The sequence below is a fragment of the Gekko japonicus genome, unplaced genomic scaffold (genome assembly GCF_001447785.1).
Source record: "Gekko japonicus isolate JY-2015 unplaced genomic scaffold, Gekko_japonicus_V1.1 scaffold42, whole genome shotgun sequence".
NCBI lineage: Eukaryota > Metazoa > Chordata > Lepidosauria > Squamata > Gekkonidae > Gekko > Gekko japonicus.
Window position 1 is genome coordinate 68,247 of NW_015165831.1, and position 19,898 is coordinate 88,144.

Sequence of the window (19,898 nt, forward strand, 5' to 3'; positions counted from 1 at the left end):
ACACTGAACCTCTTAATATTAAATGCTGTTGAGAGAATGGGGGAGGGCAAACAGCTCTTTGAGCTTCCAGAGGCCTCTGGAAGGCTGCAGTTGGGAACAGAATGCTAGCTGCTAGCTAAGAACCTTGAATCTGGTCCAGTGAGGCCATACATATTGATGCTCTCTAGTGCGTGCCTAAAATTAAAAACAACAACATACAAACCTGACTTACCCAAACTTTCCAAGGAGATGCAAGGCCATTGTTCACATTAGTGTTTGTCAGTCATTGTCATGATTTAATTTTATGGATACTTTGGACATATAGAGAGGATGAACGAAAGGAGACGAAACAAGTATACAAGACGAGTGTGGATGGGAGAGTTGGAAGGGGTCGACCTCAGCGAACGTACCTCAATCAGACTGAGGATATTTTTAGCAAAGGCCAGTTTAGGAATACCCTAATTAAGTTAATAACAATGTACCTACCTATATAGTGTAAGTTTAAAAAAATTGGCTCTCAAAATAAATTTCAATCATTGTACTGTTGATATTTGGCTCTCTTGACTAATGAGTTTGCCCACCACTGACCTATGTCTATGTGAGAATCCTTTGTCTTCACAACTGTAGTTCCTGCTCCTTCCCTCAGGATTCCGAGATTAACCCATCATACATTCAAATGTTTAGTGATCCTTTCTGACGCTAATCAGGAACTCATCTCCCACTTTTTGTCTATACTTGGGAACCTATTCAATCTGCCTTGGCCAAAACCATTAGTGATCCTCAAACTCATTCAGCCATCTCCAGTAATCCCATCATAGCTATTGTTAATCCAGACTCTGCCCCTCTGGGACCTCATTGGTCACACCTAGGCCATGCCTCTCCTGACAACCGCACACACCCTCGGAACACCTGATTGGTCCAGGTAATCTTTTGTCTTCACCTGGGGCAAGCCCCTCAAGACCTCCCATTGGTCAGCATTGTTCTCTAACGTCTCTATCCGTCCACGCACGTGGCCTCAGAGGGTGTGCCTCTGCCCTGATGCCGGCAGTCCTCCCAGAAACTTCTGTTTGGGCCACAGTCCCTTCTCCTTGGATTCTGCACATGTGGACAGGTTGTATTACCTCGTAACTGAACCTCCTATTCACTAGTTCTGTATTGCTTGCTCTTTTTGAATGCTTAGTGTGCTTGTAATTAGGGAAATTCTTCAATAAAACCTATTTAATTTACTCTTCAAATCTGGAGTCTTCCTGCTGTGCTGGACCTTGGTGTACAACTGGTGCGTGGTCCCTTGTACCCAGCTTGCCTCTCCTGCCGCATAGCTAATTCCCCCAAAGAGGCAGGCCAGTTTGTCCAGAATTGCCTATGATCCTTTTTCTTGGCTGCCTCTATTAGTGTATTCCATCTAAGCTTTCTAGCCAGATTTTTCTTACTTCTCAGGAGGTATTTATAGGCCTTCTTTTTTGCTTGTACTTCTAGTTTGTTATCAATCACTGGGACTTTGTGAAATTCTTTAAGGCTCCTAATAAGTCTCTGTTTTGCCTGCACACAGTCCTTATCAAACCAGCTTTTATTATTTGGACGCCCCAACTGGGAGTTATTAATTTCATGTGATAGAATTGAGGATAAATGGGTCGTTAACTGTGCATAGATATTAAGAATAGGGGCCTCACACTTAAAGCCCTCCTTAATCACCGGAGGTGATAGTTTTCTATATCCTTCCCTATTTCAGATATTGTCCATGCTAGAAATTTGTCATTCAACTTGGGACACCAATTAGATTTCCGCCTGCTTGTTATATTATCCGTTTTCAAGAAGGTTCCATGTACTTTGTGAAGGGGGGACAGCCCCCACGTTCCAGCTTAAATTGAGCGGCAGATGGTCACTCTCAACTCGCTCTTCAATATATAGACAGCTTACCCTTTCAAATATATCATTGGTGGTTATCAAATAGTCTATAGTGGAATGTCTGTTACTGGACCAGTATGTGTATTGCCCCGGACAATCACCTTGAGTTACTCCATTTAAGATCTTAAGAATCAGTTTGTGAGTCAGCTGGGCTAAACAGAGCCCTGCATAATTCACAACAACATCCAGTGAACATCGATCATTTAACCCATCCACAACCTCCCCACCCCTTGATTCTATCCCATACTTATCAAATAGAATCTCATCATTTGCCCCCATCCTTGCATTCAAATCCCCTCCCATAATTAACTCTGCATTGGGAGATGTCTGCAAACAGTGAGCAATGTTAACTTCCAACAGGTTCCAAGTTTTTCTTATTTGGGCCTTTAATCGCTGTGGTGCTAGGTAACAATTTACACACACCACAGTATACCTAGAGCAGCTTGGGTGGAGGCCAGTTTGTCAGATATTTGAAAGTAATACCATGAAAGTATAAATCATAAAATTAGGGTTGGCCAAGTTATGAGAACTGATTATTCAAATCCCACACTAGACATTTGAGAAATCTCAGCTCTCTTTACCCCCAGCAGATGTCAAATGCATACTTTCTTTAGAGATTGTGGCACCTTCGATCAGTCTGCTAGCAGTCTGGAGGAACTGAGCTACAAGTTGAGTTACCGCATTTATGAAACAATTGTCCATTATTGTCAGATAGTAATTGTGTGAACCGCCTATAATTGTAGTATTATTTTAAAAGTAGGACATTTTCAGTTCCGTTAATTGCTTTCTGATTTTCTTTCAGGTCAGTGGAGACACTGTTGTGAAGAATTCATGAAAATTGAGATTATGTCACCACTGAAACCACCATTGTTCTTGACGAAAGAGGCAACTTCAGTTTACCAAGATATGTGTAAGTGGAGACAGCAGGGCATTGGAGGCAGCACTGACCCACAACCTCATGGCCATCTTTTGCATCACGTCTGTAGGGTAGTTTTGCGTTAGCATCCGGCCCTTTCCAGTGAGGCCTGGATAAGATAGGTGCCCGGCATCTGTGTCCAAATAGCCTTTTCTTGTTAGTATCTCAGGAGGAAAAAAAAAAAAGAACATTGAATAACTAACTAAAAGCATCTCTGACCAAACTGATTATGAGCTATGATCAGCTACTGCTGGGCACTACTGCCATCTTTTTTTCTGTGTGTACTCGTGGCTACACATTTAGAGTTGCTAGCTTGTATAGAACAGTCGTGAAAACACTTTAAGACTAGACCTAGAGCCAAATTGCATGTACCAAATGTGACAGCGTAGAGCCCTCCTGGGAGTGCACCACTTTGGTCTCTAGGCTCAAGAATGTAATATTTCAGTGCTTTTTATTAAAAGCATTCCTCTCTGCATGCAGATAACTAGTCCAGCCTTCTCCTCTGATGCTGGATTGCATATAACAGAGAAGGGGAGAGCACTGTAAACTACTTCTAGTCCTCATTGAAGAGAATAGTAGGGTATAAATGGAGTAAATAATTTCTGTATGCGTGTGTTTTTTAAAAAACTTCCATTAATATTCAGAAATGTATATGCATGCACCTGTGACAAACTCTGCTGCCTGATCTTGCTGATTGTATAGATTAGAACTCTTAGTTTTGGTTGTCTGGAGTCCTCCAGATATTCACTTGGCAACTGCTGGAGAATTTCTTAATGTCAATTCTGCTCTGTTGATTATAGTGCACTGATATGTTTAGTATCTACAAGCAAAGTAATATTTGAACTGCATCTTAAATGGCCAGAAAGTAAATCAACAGCCAGATGTAAACTGTGAAAGGTGCATTATAAAGTCTTTTTAAAGACATCAAATAATAAGCAGCATTTATGCATATCAAAATGAAAGAATAGATTCAGAAAAATAATAGTATGAAATATGACCCTTCCCCGCAATTAATGCTATGAATTCATTACAAATTTATGAAAATCCACAATACTTTTAGCCTTCTGCTTTTGCAGTGTGAAGAATGGACAATAACTTGATTGAATTCCACATAATGAAGCCTATTGTACAGTGAACAGTAAAAGCATAATGAGTTTATTAGTCATCATAATAGTTTATAGTGTGCTTTCTTGCTAGTGTTTCATGGTATTATAGTGGGTGGAAAGTATGGGAATTTCCAGTGGTCTTGTAGGAGGGACTGGAAAGGTGAGCAGTTTTGATCCCTGATACTTTTAAAGAGCAATCTTAAGCAGGTCTACTCAATGGAGCTTACTCCCAGGAAAGTACTCTTAGGGTTGTACTGTATATAGTTTAAGCTCTGGTGGTAACATTGCATCCAAATATCCCATTAAGAAAATTTTTATGTTGTGTCTTAAAATGTTAATAGGTATTGATTCCCCAGTAAAACATGAAGGACTACTTGATATAGTGCGACAAAAAAATAAGGACACCGATGGCAAGTTCCTGGTTGGCCAACATGAAGAATGTGTGTCTTGATATAGTGCGACAAAAAAATAAGGAAACTGATGGCAAGTTCCTGGGCCAACATGAAGAATGTGTCTCCCCTCCATGGGCTGCCATGTTTGATGGCTCTCACCAAATGGTTGTGCAGAAGAATACACTTCCAGGCACTAGCAAAGTAAACCCTAATGGAAGCAAAGGCACCAAAAGACGAGCACCTCTTCCACCATCTGATAAGCCACCATACGCCTCAGCAGCACCAACACCACCTGCTCAACTGAACAAGGAGAACATTGGGAATAATTCTCCCCTTGCGCATAGGACGTTGTCATTTGGTTCTGGGCAGACTTCTTTGCCTCACTTGCAGAGACCTATTGTGGCTCCTCGCAAATCAGTTACTTGCTGGAAAGGTACCTCTACTGATGATGAAACTCCTGTCCCTCCTACAAAGCCAGTTCCTCCTCCAAGGCAGAAATCGGTCAAAGAGGCTAGATCTCGGTTGCAATTGCAGGCGTAATGTTGAAGTTTGCTTTCACTTTGAGAGAGAGAGGGATGTCTTGTAAGCCACGTTTACAATGTCATTGCTGGTCACAAACGTTCGCCAAAATGCATGGAAACAATTTTGGAATGTACAGTTAAAGTTCAAGGTTGTTGGGATTAGAGCTAAAAGATTTATTTATAAAAAGCCAACAATTCTTTCCCCCCCTCTCAAAAGTTCTGTTCTGCTTGTCAGAGCCAAAGCGTAAACAGATTCTTCAACAAACATACAAATCAGTGGTTCCCCCCCCCCTCCATTTAAATGATGGAAAGCGTTTAGGTGGGCTTGTTCTCATCTCCGAAACATCATCTTATCTTTTATGACATAATCATAGTTAAGCCAATGGATTTTTCCCTAGACTCCCTCAGTAATAAGGTTATCTGGATTTTAAAAATTTGGTTCTGCATAAGGAATCTTTAAAAACTCAGTGCAACAAGGAAACCTACCCTCTGTTCTTTAACCCAGCTCTTCAGTTCCTGCCCTGAGCGCCCCCCCCCCCCCCAGCCAGTGGCATTCAGCTGAAATTGATAAGACCCATCTCTTGAACTCTGCAATGTCCAGTGTGGTTGGAGATCCTCTGGAGTGGCATCATTTCCCCTTTCTGAAGTAATGACCTTCCCTGCGGTTTCTTACATCCCCATCCCCTTCTCCCAGAGCTCTCCACTATTGAGAGTTCCCCCCTTCTCTGGGGATTCTCTGGTTAATCCAAGCATATGCTTTGTCTTGACCTCAATTTTTAAAACCTTCAGAATTTGAGTTTTAACACAGTGAATAAACATTTCTTGGAGTAGCTGACTTTATTAGATATTTTCTATTTCTTTCCCTGGCTTCATTTGTACAACAGGAATTTTGAGGTGAATATTTATGTGTAGAGAGTGGGTGAAGCCCATGGGCAACCCCTTGGTATGTACATCTGAGGGCACCCGGGGCCATTCTTCCCCCTCTATGACTAAATGCTACCATCAGAATTTAACTGTATGTTGTGGGGTGGGGGAAATGTCTGCTTTAAAGATTTTATTTGGATAGAGGAACACCAGCTAATCAACTTTAGAAAACCACGCACATGAATTTGTGCAGGAAAATTGTTTCTGGGTTGCAAAGATAAGCAATAAAATACAGGAAATGAGCAGACTTTCAGATAAAACTGAAATTTCTGTAACAACCAATGTGAATTGATTGGAACCAGCAGTGTATAATATAACTTAGAAAGGTTTTTTTAGGCACTCTTCTCAAATGACATCCCTACATGTTCTTCTTCGAGTGTTTGAATTTTAACGAGGAAATGGCTGCTTATAGCCTTTTGCTTCGTAAGAATGTACTGTAAGAAGACAAGAGTTACTAGATACATGAACATGATATTTTAGTGGCACGTTTGCTATGGTTTTAACCTGTGTTTTGGTTTCTCATGAAGTTATGTGTATATATGTGCATAAGGTGCAAGGTACTTAATGTCATTTCGAAGATCTGTAATCTCATGTTCACTTGTTCATAAGATATTCTTAGAGCAGTAGAAATAAAGATAATGTAGCAGAGGGTTAGTATGACATTAATGCTCTCTAATCCTTTAATGAGTATAGTAGAATCCTTTTAATTGGCATATTTCTGTTAGCAGGAGGGAGTGCCAATTAAGCAATCTTCTCAATTTTAAGACTCTCAGGAATATGCTGAGCTTATTGATATTTGCTTTTATTCCATGCCTTGAACTCCAGATTAGCAATGTGCAAAGCATTCCAAATTCCTGCATCTTTATTTCATTAAAAAGCTGCAATAGCACAGAGAAGATCCATGAAATACATCCACAGAGGAAGCTTTGCTTTAACCGATGTGGTTCTAAAGCACTTTGCAACTGCGACTCAACTTGCAAGGCAGCACTTAGCTATAGAGTTCATCCACTGGAGTTAATTATATTATATATTTAACTGCCATCACACTGCTGAATCCCCCTCCTCAGAAGCCCATTTCTGTGTACTTCTCATGTGGGAATAGCACAGAATCCTTGGGACAAATCACCTTTCTTTGGTTTAATGCAGCACTTCTGAGGTCCCGAAAGGCAACAGAAGCTTTCCTTTTCCAGGATAAAGGCCGTGTCAGGGGCTCTTATGGCTGTGACTTGTCTCTTAGCCCTACCAGTGCTATGTAAAAAGGCCAAAACAACTGGAGATTGAATTGCCTCAATTTCTTGAAGAGACAGCTGTAATAAGGGTTCGGCACCCTTTTCAGCAGCAGGAGAATTGGACTGAAGTTCAAGTGGGGAGTGTAGAAGGTGGAGGGTGGGGGTTAAGTAGCGATTTGCTCGGCTGGTATAAATCTTAGGTACTACTCAGTGTTGTCAAGGAACAGCTGAGTGAAATAAGCAGTAGCAACTGAACTCCTGCACGGTGTATGCTCACCGTGAGACGCACAAGTTGAAAAATCATTCATTCTTCCTTTCATGCTTTAGGCTTTGCCACAAGATTACCTCATACCCTCTGTGTACATTATTTTCCCAAGTAAATGCATATAGCAGTGTAAACCTGACTCCAAGATGGTCTGATGGTGGTAGTTTTGAGTCAGATGAAGGGAGATTTCTGCCATGTCAAATAAAGGGCTAGGTTGGGGTGCAGTGAGTGGGCACCTGGCTTTTAATCCCTGCTTAGTCGTGGTGACCCTCAGCCCACTTTCCCTGCCTGCACAAGTCGATGGTGAGGATAGGATCCAGGAACCCCAGACTTCAAAGGAAGACTTTTTGAAGTGAGGAAGCCTGGATTATTTTTGTCACTTGGTGTGGCTCTTAAGCGACAGGTTCACCCATGCATCACCCACAGTCTCATTCCTCAATCTCCACCCTGTTTGAATACTCTCAGCTGAACACGTGACCTGTCTCCCTTGAAAAGTACTCTGTTCTGAGGTCACTCACTATGAAGGCTTTGATCGGAGTTCGATCTGTTGCCTTCTCTGTAGACTGGTCCTAACGGGAAGAACAGTAAGCCAGTCTAGAGGAAGGTGGCTGTAAAGTGGGGGTCCTTCTGCCCTGTCTGGGAACTGGTAACTAATGAAGTCAAGAGCTGCTTGTAGCTAAAATTAGTAATTAATACTTTGGGTGCTCTTTGAATTGACCTGACATGTTATAAATGGAATTAATGTTTGTTACTGCTTTTTATGTGAGTGTGTTAGCCTAATACGTTTGCATTTTTAAAAAGAGTCTGTTGGAGATTGCTAGCGGTCACTAAAGCTAGACAAGCAGCTTGCTATATATACTTGAAAGGACTATAAGTAAGTCTGGTAGAAGTTTCTTTTTAAAAATATTTGGCTGCTAAAATGTGTGTTTGCCATTCTGAGCTTTATTGTTCATAGAAGAAAATATGTTTACAACAGTTAAATATTGTGTCATTTCAATACTAGTAAATGTTCCTTTTTGTAACAAGAATGATTGCTGTGTTGGCCTTCAAAGAGTGACTTTGTCTTGGAACAGTGTTGGCAAAGCGATGCTGGGGGGGGGGGGTTCCCTAGCCTTTCAAAAGAATGTATTGTACTTTTTAAAATAGACAAGAGTAATTTATAGGAGTATAAATCATGTTTCTCTCACCTTTGTGAAATTAAGGAGCTGTTTTGGGTTTACCTACTTCCTTAAAATTGTACAGTCCACTGCCTGAGAGGATCCCTTGGGCTAGTACAGGAGAAAGCTATGTTGGCTTAGCTGTGCCGATAAGGCCAAGATAAAGCTAACGAATAGTGGGTGTTAATTACAATCCTAATAGTCTGACTACAGCCATTATGGTGCTAAAAAGGAAATATTCATAAAAGTAATTGGGTGCATTGTGGAAACTGACATCCATCTCATTTGAACGTACCGAAGTGAGCACAACATTCTCTGGAGGTTCTGCTGTGTTCCTAAATTTTCCAAGGTACATAAAGGGGCACTGAACAAATAAGCATTTCATGAAATGTAGCTAGAGGTTTAAAAATTTTATTCTGCCACTTAGAGTAGCTACAACTGAATGGATAAGTGGCTTAACTAGTATATAATGCTCTCATTTCAGAGAAGGGTGGATTTGGATTTGGTTGGTTCTTGTATTGAAAAAGTGAAACAGTTATAATTTGGGGCAGCAAAATAGTTGGGTATGGTGTGGACTTCATCGCTTGCTTACATAATGCCAGTTTGCCTTATGGTAGATTGGCATACCTAAGTGAAGGAAGGCACTGGCAAAACCCTCTCTGACCGTACGGGGTCACCATAAGTTGATGACTAGGCAGCAAAAAATAAAATAAAAATCTTGGGCAGAGGTCCCTAGACTGATTGGGGTTTCCAGGCATACCTTCATGGGTATTCTAAGGCCCCTGTAAATGCACTTGAGGTAACAGCTGCACATAACAGTGCCGTTTGGCATGTTCACCACTTCATGTGCAGCAGTCACCTACCCACCCCCAATTTCAATTCCCAGATATATGTATATGTGTTTAAACAGGAGTACGTTTTGTTCACACCTGATGTGTGTGTGAGAGAGAGGGAGAAACAAGCTTGTAAGCGGCTGTGCATATCCTCTCAGTGAGCCCACAGCTTTATGGCTTCACACCATGAACACTGTTTATGTGCTATTCATTTCTTTTAAAAGATTTATATCCTGCATGAAAACTCTCATCTGGGCTGCTTCTGAAGCGGCCTACATGAAACTCCGTGAACATAATTTCGGAACACTGCAAAAACAACAAAGTGCCCATCCATTGCCTAAACCCCGATCGGCTGGGCACGAGGCAAATGGACTGTGGGGAGGGCGGAAGGGCCCTGTGCCTGCTGCCCGTCCACTTCACCTCTCAAGAGTGGGGACAGACCGTGCAGGGCCTAACGAGCGGCCTGGAGGCAGTGGCCCAAAGCCAACAGTGATCTTCCTTTAAACATTCTGTCATTTCTTGGGCTCAAAAGAGCCATAACTGTGGTTCATTGCACGAAATAGCACAAAATACCTCTGTTCTTTTAAAGATGTGCAGTCATACTAGACATTCCCCCCAGTTATCATCAATGAACTGTCATAACTCTGTTACGAGGAGCTTACCAGGCATTTCAGCCTGTGGAAGCTTGATTGACTTACGAGTTTACAAAGAAGGCTGGATATCTTTTCCTTTTAAAAAAGTTGGGGGTGCTGTGGGAGCCGGCACAGATGAATGATTTAATGAACACTGCGCTGCAGCCAAAGTTGCAGCAATTTGCTTCAAGGGATTAGGTTGAAACAAGATAGGATAATATCTTAATATAACCACTACCAAATGGTTATATTGAGATCTCCCATATGTTTAATATAACGGCACATAAAAATCTGTCTGCAAAACATCAAAATAAATTGGTTTTACTCCAGGAAAAAAATAAACTTTAAACATTTTTTATATCTACATAGCTATCAAAAAGTTTATATACTTCCTAAAGAAAAATAACTATATCAGCAAGGCCAAGATGCACCTGCTTTTAAAAGCTGGTTTGGGGGATCCTGACCTGATGAAACTGGATTCCAAAACTCTGATTTGGGAGTTGTTAGTGCCTGTCCTGCCTTCTTGCATTGTGGTGTGCGTGCTAGAAAACCAAAAGAAAGTTGCTTAACAAGCTATGGACCCAGTACGACTTTGCAATATGGAAACCATAGGGGAGGGAGCGGGGTCTGGCGACCACTTCCTACAAAACATTTTCATGATGTACTTGTGATGAATGGCATGTTGATGGCTCATAGGTAGAAAGTGGTACATATTCAGCTTTCAAAGTGTACCACCTGCTACTGCAACCCTTAAGCATCCTGAAGATTTCATCTGGGCCTTTGATTTTACCCCCATTAGGCCTTGGTGCGAACCAATCATTAGATTTGCAACCCAGTCTTAAGAACATTAGAGAAGAAGAAGAAGAAGAGATTGGATTTATACCCCGCCCTTCACTACCTGAAGGAGTCTCAGAGCGGCTTACAAACTCCTTTCCCTTCCCCTCCCCACAACAGACACCCTGTGAGGTGGGTGGGGCTGAGAGAACTCTGACACAAACTGCTCTTTTTCAAGGACAGCTGTGCCAGAGCTTGTGACTGACCCAAGGTCACATCAGCAGATGCAAGTGGAGGAGTGGGGAATCAAACCCGGTTCTCCCAGATTAGAGTCCACACACTTAACCACTACACCAAACTGGAAAAAGAGATGCAGGAGCTCATTAGCATAACCTATTAGCATGATTTATTTACATATGCCACACCCCCTGACATCACTGGAAGTGTGTCAGGAGGCTCCACCCCAAAAATCTCCAGGTAGTTCCCAACTCAGATAAAGAAAGAAATAAGGCAAAGAGATGGGGATGAAGGATGGAAGGAAGAAAGAAAGAGAAGAGGAGATTGGATATATACCCCGACCTTCACTACCCAAAGAAGTCTCAGAGCGGCTTACAGTCTCCTTGTCCTTCCCCTCCCCACGACAGACACCCTGGGAGGCGGGTGGGGCTGAAAGAGCTCCTTCTTTTTCAAGAACAGCTGTGCCAGAACGATGGCTTGCCCAAGGTCATCCAGCAGTTGCAATTAGAGGAATGGGGAATCAAACCTGGCTCTCCCAGATTAGAGTCCGCGCACTTAAACACTACACCAAACAGGGAATGAGGGAAAGAAGGCAAAGGGATGGGGAGGAAGGGAGGGAGGGAAAGAAGGCAAAGAGATGAGGAAGGATGTGGAAAGAAATCAAATAGAAGTGGGAGAGAGGGAGGGAGGGGAGAGCTGGAATGAAGGCAAATAGTTGGGAAAGAAGGAAGGAAGGAAGGAAGAATTGGAGCCCCTGGTCTCCCTTTCCATCCTTTTACAACAACCCAGGCAGGTAGGCATGCCTGCCTCCTCAGCCAAAGAATCAGACCCCCGGTCTCCCTTTCCATCCCTTTAAAAGGCAAATCCCTTTTAAGCAATCCCCCCCACCTGATCAAGCCCCCGCCCCCGCCACCCTGCACCCACACCAACTTACTCTGCCTTCTGGCTGGTGGCAGTGGTGGCTAAAAGCAGAGGCAGCACTTGCTGCTTCCCGCTTCTCCTGGCCCGACTGAGGGCTGTTGGGAGCTGGGGGTGGGGCTTGCCACTCCTAGGCTTGTTACTGCCGGAACAGCGTTCCTGCTTGTTCCAGCTGGAAATGAGCCCTGCATACTGGAGAGTGCAGGTAAGAGGTAGGGATAGATTACATATTCTAGCTAAATCAAGGTAGTCAGCTGTGTTAGTCTGAAGCAGTAGAACAAATTTAGAGTCCAGGGGCACCTTTAAGACCAACAAAGGTTTATTCAAGGTATGAGCTTTCGTGTGCATGCACACTTTTTCAAATACAATGGAATGGGAGGTAAGGTTTAAACTTATAGATGGGCTGAGCATTTCAAGACCTTTGTTGGTCTTAAAGGTGCCACTGGACTCTAAATTAGTTCTGTTCTAGCTAAGTAGATGGTGTTGGATGCTGGACAAATGTCCAGCCTCTATGGTGCAAGAGGGAGAGATCACGCACCTTCTTTGTGTGTGTGCAAGAGAGAAAGGGTGAGAGAGCAGAAACAGAGGAAATTGCCCCTAAGAGTAGCATTCAGCCTCAAAGGAAAGGATGCTCTAGGTGTCCTGACCTCTCTATCTGTCTAAACTCTTTGGTGCCATCTCTCAAGCCTGAGACAGGAGACAACGCAAAGTTCTCCCCTTCCAACAGGAGAGACCAACTATGGATGTTTTTTGGTGCTGGAATTCTTACAAACTTTGCTTCCCCTTTAAGAAACCCAAATGGTTGCAAAGAATGGAGCAAAATGGACAGCTGTGGTGAGTATGAAATAATTAATTTTCTGGATAAATGCTTCTAATGTTCAAAGCTAGCAATTCTGATCACACACACACACAAAGTTTTTGGAAGGTAGACACTTGGGCCATGATGACACAGGCAGTTTGGCCCGACACAGCCACTCCTCCCATCTGGATCCAATGGGTGCAGTCAGACAGCCACATCTGTCAGGTGTTCCCCATCCATACTTATCCTGTCATAGGATGACTTGGAGCCTGGTTTAAAAGGCACCACATCAAGTGTTTTCGGTTCCCCGCGCAGTCATTGCGCATGAACGCGGGGGAGTGCACGCAGAACGGATTTGACAGTCTGAACCTGCAGATTCATTCTGCCACTAGGTGGGGTTTTTTTAAATTGCCTGTGTGCGCATGTATGCGCACTATGCATGTGCATTAATTTTGGATTTTTTTCTGCAGTGCACTGAGGCGCTGCAATAAATGTGGATGCTTTACCATGGAATGTCTCCGTGGGTAACCTGCAGCAGGGTGTGCTGTGTGGCTGATACGCAACACTTTAAACCGGTTCAATTAGAGGCAGCACCGTATCGCGCCAAGCCGCCAGTGTGACCACAGCCTTGGTCTGTGCAAGTGCCAGGCTGCCCTCGGTGACACCCAGGGGCGCACACCCTTCCATCCTCACATGTTATGGGAGATTGCCGGAGAAAGAGGGAAGTCCTGCCCCGTGGCAAGAGGCCCAACCAGCACCTGGTTTTAGCTGATCAGATACAACTGTCTCACTTTACCTTAAGTGCAAATGGGACAGAAAATGAAGCACGTGATGTGGCTCTGTTTTCTCTCCCAGCCAGCAGGATGGAGTAAGATAGAAGATGTTCATATCCCTCCTCTTAACAGAAACAGTTTCAGAGGGAAATCGTGTTGGTCTGCAGTGGAACAGCTAGACTGGGGTCCAGGAGCATCTTTGAGACTAATAAAAAATTGGGGGGGGGGACATTTGAGAGTCGAAGATCCCTTCATCAGATACAACAACAGAAAGAGAGAGAGATCCCTCTTGCATCCCTTTCCTGGCTGAGAGCCCTCTTGAACACAGGACCCCTGCTCAGTTTTACTTTCCCTCCTGCTGGTCTCTGGGTGGGAATAATGAGACCGGACACACTGTGTTCCTTGAGGGGGAGGGGTCCCTGTGTTTTTGTTTAGAGAAGAGTGACGTGATGAGTGAACAACGCTTTAAGAATTGTTAAGCCTCTAACATGTAACTATTTCTAATAGCTTCTATTTTCTGTGATACATTTGGAGACATTTCAAGCAGATGTGAGTTCACCACTTTGTCTTGAGAAAGTTGCTGATCCTAAAATAATGGCACCAGGCCCAATCCAGCTAAAGTTAAGCTTTTTACAGTCCCATTGGGAAAGATGCTCTTAACTTATTGGAATCAGTGATTCATGCCTTTATTGTGTGTGTTTCAGGCTGCTGTGCCCAATGCTTTCTCACATGGCTGCAAATGGTTTTTGGCCACTCGGAGAGGCATTTGCTTTGCTGCTTGGAGTGATTTCCAAAGACCTTCCTCAGTTCAAATCAAGCACAGTTTAGGCATCTGTCTTATGCATTTTTTACAAGGTAACATGAAGCACTGGGGGTGGGAGAGGAAGCCATGGTTTCTGTTACTTCTCCCTTTCTTAATTGTAACGATATTTGAGGTTTATTTTAAAAAAAACAAAAAAAAAACCCTGTAAACTGGAACACTGGAGTTGGTGCGACTTGGTCTTTCGCTGAAATCGTTACAAAAAGGGGAGTTTAGTGACAGCTGTAAAGTAATAAAGGCGGTGGGAAGTCCTATTAAGTCACATCTGACTTATGGCAAACCCATAGGGGTTTCCAAGGCAAGAGAACATTCAGAGGTGGTTTGCCATGGCCTGCCTCTGCCTCACAACCCTGGACTTCCTTGGTGGTCTCCCATCCAAATACTGCTCAGGGCCAACCCTGTTTAGCTTCCAAGACTTGACTAAATCAGGCTAGCCTGGGCCACCTAGGTGGTGGGGGGTGGGGGGAAGAGAAATGAAGCAGAGTGGAGTATTGATGTTCCATTTACCAAGCATATTGGATCACTTCCCTCCTCTTAGAAAGCAGCTGCACCTTCAAGCTAGTCTGACGGCCCTTTTGCTTGGCCCAACAATGGGTACTTTCAGTCATTTCAGAGGGCTACGTGATAGAGTTCCACAGCAGACCTTCCACCCCAAACTTTGTCAGCACCCCTCCCTTCCAGGTCCTGGATAAGGTCCAGACCCTTCTAGAAAAAGATGCCATTGAACCCATCCCTCCTCAATCTGAGGGTCAGGGCTTCTACTCCCAGAATTTCAGTATCCCAAAGAAGGGTGGTGGCCTCCATCCCATCATGGTTCTCCATGCCCTGAACTATCTCATTGTCTACCACAAGTTCCGAATGGTCTCTCTACAGAATATCTTACTGCTCCTAGGACCCAATGCTTGGATGGCCACTCTAGATCTCCAAGATGCATACTTCCATCTCAACATTTGGCCACCCCATCGACAATTCCTGAGATTCACGACAGGGACACAGCACTATCAATATAAGGTACTCCCTTTCAGGATCTCCCCTGCCCCACGAGTGTTTACAAAGACGACGGTGGTGGTAGCAGCCTACCTGCAGCTACAGGGCATTCTGGTGCTCCCATACATAGATGATGGGCTACTGGTCACAGACTCCAAGGCTGATCTGGACAGAGACATCCAACAGACTATCAATCTTCTGACCATTCTTGGTCTACAAATCAACCACAAAAAGTCTCATCTTATACCGACCCAGAGAGTACACTTTATTGGGGCAGTCATCGACTCTACAATAAGCAGAGCATTCCTCCCAGAAGACAGGGCCATAACCATCATGGCATTAGTACGAAAGATTCAAGAAACTCCAAGGGCAACAGCCTTAGAGATTCAACGGTTACTGGGGGTGGTGGCAGCAACAATGGCCATTGTTGCTTTGAGGGGTCTTCTGCATTCACACCACCCACCCGGCCTTTCCCTCCACTGTCAGCCTTCTCACTTTAGATGGGGGTTTTCAGCGGTCAGAAGGAACTGGCAGGAGACCTGGGCTCCGCCCCTGTGGGCATACATGGTGGGGCCCCGCATGTGCACCGGGGATGGAGTATGGGGGGGAAAGAGGCTTTTAGGCTTAAGTTACTGATACATCAGACGCAGGCGCCCTTTATCCCAGAGGTGTGACTGCACAGATGAACACTCGAAGATCATCAGTTACAGGTAAGCCACCTGTTTTTCTGTGGCAAGGAAAGCTGTCATCTGCAAGTATTTTGTTAATAAATTGGCATCGTTTATTTCATTTTTCCCGTCAATGTGAAGAGTAGGGAGGGAGCTCCACGTTGCCTTTTGCCCCATCCTCTGACTGCTAGAAGCTTTACAGTTCCCCTGACGTCTGACGCATCAGGCAATTTGCCTGTACCTTGATGCGTAACTTCACAACCATGGGGTCTAGCAGCTTGCTTGGCAAAAGACAGCAAAGATCTGAAGGAAACTAGTTCCCATCTCTTTTTGGCCATTCATACATAACTCCTTTATGAGTCAAGCTTTCAAAGGAATGACTATTTCATACCAATCTGTGATGCTGGCTCAGACGCTCCGTCAGCTCCTTCGTCACGCAGCCCCTACAAATCCTAAGTCCATTTTTCAGCTGGCCTTTCCCCCAGTTGTTATGCTAAGCTATCTATTGATAAGGCAGGTGGGTTGTTTTGAATTGTGTTCCGCCCCAAACCCCAGGTGTGTATCTGTCTTCTGTGACTGCCGCGGCCGAAACGAACATGCTCACTGCACTGTATAAACACAATACTCTTATGGATTAATTATCTGTGCCAATGGGGAGCCAACACCACAGAGGTGATGTGTGTGAAATGCCCTTCTTTCCTTCCAGAGGACTGCTGCGTTTCTCTAATGCCCATGTGGTTATAAAAGTTTCATTGTCCTGAGCCTATCGTCAAATAGCAAACATTTGTTTTAGTAAATGCAAAACTTCTGAAGACACTCTAAGGAAGCGAGTGTGGTTTCCTCCAGTCACCAGCACCTTTTTTTTTAGTTTCATTTCCAGCAGTCCCATCTCACAGAGCTGCATTTTAGTCATGGCCTTCCCTCTGTAGCCACGCAAGCACACAGATTTTGGCTGTAGGCGTGGACAACTGGGAAGCCAGCCGGAACTCCGTTCCTGTGCGTTCCTGCCCAAAAATAGCCCTGTGGGTGGGTCTTAATACAGGCTCTACCATTGCACGGGATAAAGCTAATCGACTTGGAATTGCATGTTCAATATAAAAGTTACAGGTAAGCAGGGAATGAGGGAGGCACATTTCAAGGGCTATAACAAGGAATTAGTACACAAATGACCCAAGTGGGTTTTATATATACACATATCTGTACACACAGAGCACCTGCTTCTGAAAGCATTTACCTGGAATCTGACCCCACTGAGCTGATGGAACTTACTGCCAATGCATGAGTGGGGATTTCAACCTGCATTTCCCAGATCCTAGTCTAACACTATAACCACTAGACCATGCTGGATTTCTACGGTTCACATGTGGGGACCCTGGTATGAATTACAGTGTGGATAGAGTGGGGGGTCTTATATTTGGATCATGAACAACCACAATGAAGTGGGACTTATCCAGTTAACGAACTGGCCTTACTTCTTGTGTGTGTGAGTAATACAGACTGACAGTTTTTGCAAATTATACTTTTAAATTTTATAAATGACTCACAGAATAATTAATTCACACGATCCTTTTGTTCTTTCCCCCCTATTTCTTCTTTTTTTCCGGGTTTTAAAGGTCAGAAATGTTGTATTTTGAATAATTGTACTTTAGGGTGTGCATTTTGATAATTAGTACCACTGAGGAAGGCCTTGTGGCTGAACCATGTTTGGCTTTAATGGAATTTATTGTTTGAAATGCATTAAAGCTTTGTTGATTTAACATCTTGTAACCCATTAGTATTCATACTGTCATTAGGCATTTTGTTAACCTTCTTGGTCACCTGGAGTGGGGTCTTAACATGGGGGTCTTTTGATCCAAATGAGGGAGGTGCTTAAATCCCCTCTCCTACGTGCAATATTGCCCCCCCCCATCTGAATCAGGTCACCTGCTGCTGTAATTAATCTTGAGAAATGTTGGGAAGATTCATTTTCCTTTTCTTCCTAAGGAATATACTTCATGTTAGCATAGCCTTGTTTGCTTCCACATGGAGGTACTGCTCCAGTTTGGCATTCACAGTGCAAAGTTTTTTTAAGCACCCACATGACATTGTCACCTAATCATCTGCGTTCCAGGTTCCCACCTCTTTGTTCTTATTTTGCCCAAAGCTGGACTGATTATGATCTTTTGGGAAAGATCACCATCTTAAGTTGGGGAGGGGGGGGGTCATGCTTTAAAAAAAACCCAGCAGTTGACATATACCTGTAGCAATAAATCAATTACCAGTTTTAAGCTACCCCCAAACATGTCAGTTACCAAATGTAACTGACATATGCTGGTGTGTAGTCAGAAATTGACATACTGTTGTAGCTTAACCATGTAGGAATATACCAGGTACCATTTTTAAAAAATGCCTGGAAAAAACCCTCTAGAAGTGGAGGCCAGAAAATGATGGCCATGGAGAGTTCAGCAGTGTGCACAGGAAATCACAGTATCATGGACCCTCCATTTGCAGCATCAGTGAAAAATCCATGGAGAATCACCGACAACATATCTCGAATGTTCTGAAGCTAGAAAATTTGGTGTTCTACTAATGTTGTCTTGGCATTTGAAGTCTAACTGCCTTTGCCTAAGGATTGCTTTTGCATGATCAAATCCCATTTCTAGGTTAGTTTGTGGAGAAAAGCCCAAACTCATCAGCTTTTGGTGCACTGCCTTTGACCAGGAAGACTGAAAACTGTTCTGAACAGTTAAAGGTGCTAGGCCCTGAGGAATAAAATTTAGTTTGAGCCATAAATTAATGGAGGCGAGGGATATCCTGACCTCTACTTTAACCGGGCTGGATTCTAAGTGCAGACTTGCATTGGAGACGTAGCTGGGTAGTTGGGATAAAGATGTTAGAAATCTTGATTGTACTCGCTCAAGTGGTGCATAACTAGAAGGGGATAGGCCTATTGTTGTACCATACATAAGATGGGGCAGGGTTTTAGCCTGGTATAATTTGAGGGCTGCCGGAATATATTGTCCTCCTTTAGTACGTGAGAATTTCACTATGGCTTGGGCAGATTTATGGCCAGCTTCAGCCACGTGCTCATGGTGGGTTTTCCTTGCCCCAGAAGATTGTAGCACCACCACCAAGTACTTACAGCTTGTCACCTGTTCAAACTTGTGACCATTGATGTTCCATGTCCTAGTCTTGGGCCTCTTGCTGAATGTCATAATTTTGGTTTTCTGATAATTGACCACCAACTGGTTCTCTTCGCCAAAGTGAGCAAACATTTTTAGTGCTTTTCTGAGACCCACTGGTGTTCTTGATAATATAACTATATCGTCAGTGTACACGACTGAACAACAAAAATGCGGGGGGAGGATGGAAATCTGGTTTACTTAAGCTATTTATCATATCATTTATATAAATAATAAGTAAAGGTGCCAGAACATATCCTTGTTTCGCTCTTTTTGATGTTGGAATGGAGTCAGAGAGGTGTCCTTCCCTATTACATCTAACCTTGAAAGATGTGTTGGAGTATAAAGCTCGGATTAGATGTAAAAAAGTCTACAGTCTATGGATGTACTGTCTAATTTCTCCCATAATTTTTTTTTTCTGGAGATGGTGTTGAATGCAGATTTTAAATCAATAAAAGCTGCATGCAATGAAACTGAACTGTTAGCTGTGTATTTTTTGATCAGATGAGGCATGTTAAGGTGGTACCTCCCTTCCTGAAGCCAGCTTCCCCTTTGTCAATCCACCTTTTGAATTTATCCTGCTGATGTATCTGTAATTATCTGGATCATCCTTCTTCCCTTTCTTAAAGAATGGGACTATGATCGCCTGCCCCCAGGATATGCCCTGAAGAGTCAATATATGTGAAGAGGGAAGCCGGGAGTGGAGCCCACCAATCGATGCTATCTTTCAAAAGTTCAGGGGGGGAACTGTCAATACCAGGAGCTTTACCTCTCTTAAGGTGATTAATAAATGACCTAACCTCTCTGGCAGAGACAGGAGGCCAAGGAAGGGAGATCATCTATCCTTTCGAGTGGGACTTCCTGGGATGTGTCTGCATATAACTTTGGGAAATATGTTTCCC

General features: G+C 43.5%; 1 protein-coding gene across 1 annotated transcript in view; it reads left to right on the forward strand.

Moving 5' to 3' along the window:
* Nucleotides 1-4,838, forward strand: part of RTKN2 (rhotekin 2) — a gene marked incomplete at its 5' end in the record, with an annotated part of 51,799 nt that extends 46,961 nt beyond the window's left edge. Inside the window, 3 exons of the mRNA XM_015410784.1 lie at nucleotides 2,687-2,794; nucleotides 4,248-4,337; nucleotides 4,408-4,838. Coding sequence (XP_015266270.1) covers nucleotides 2,687-2,794; nucleotides 4,248-4,337; nucleotides 4,408-4,838 — 629 coding nt within the window. The remainder of the gene's footprint in view (nucleotides 1-2,686; nucleotides 2,795-4,247; nucleotides 4,338-4,407) is intronic.
* Between the last annotated feature and the right edge of the window lie 15,060 nt (nucleotides 4,839-19,898).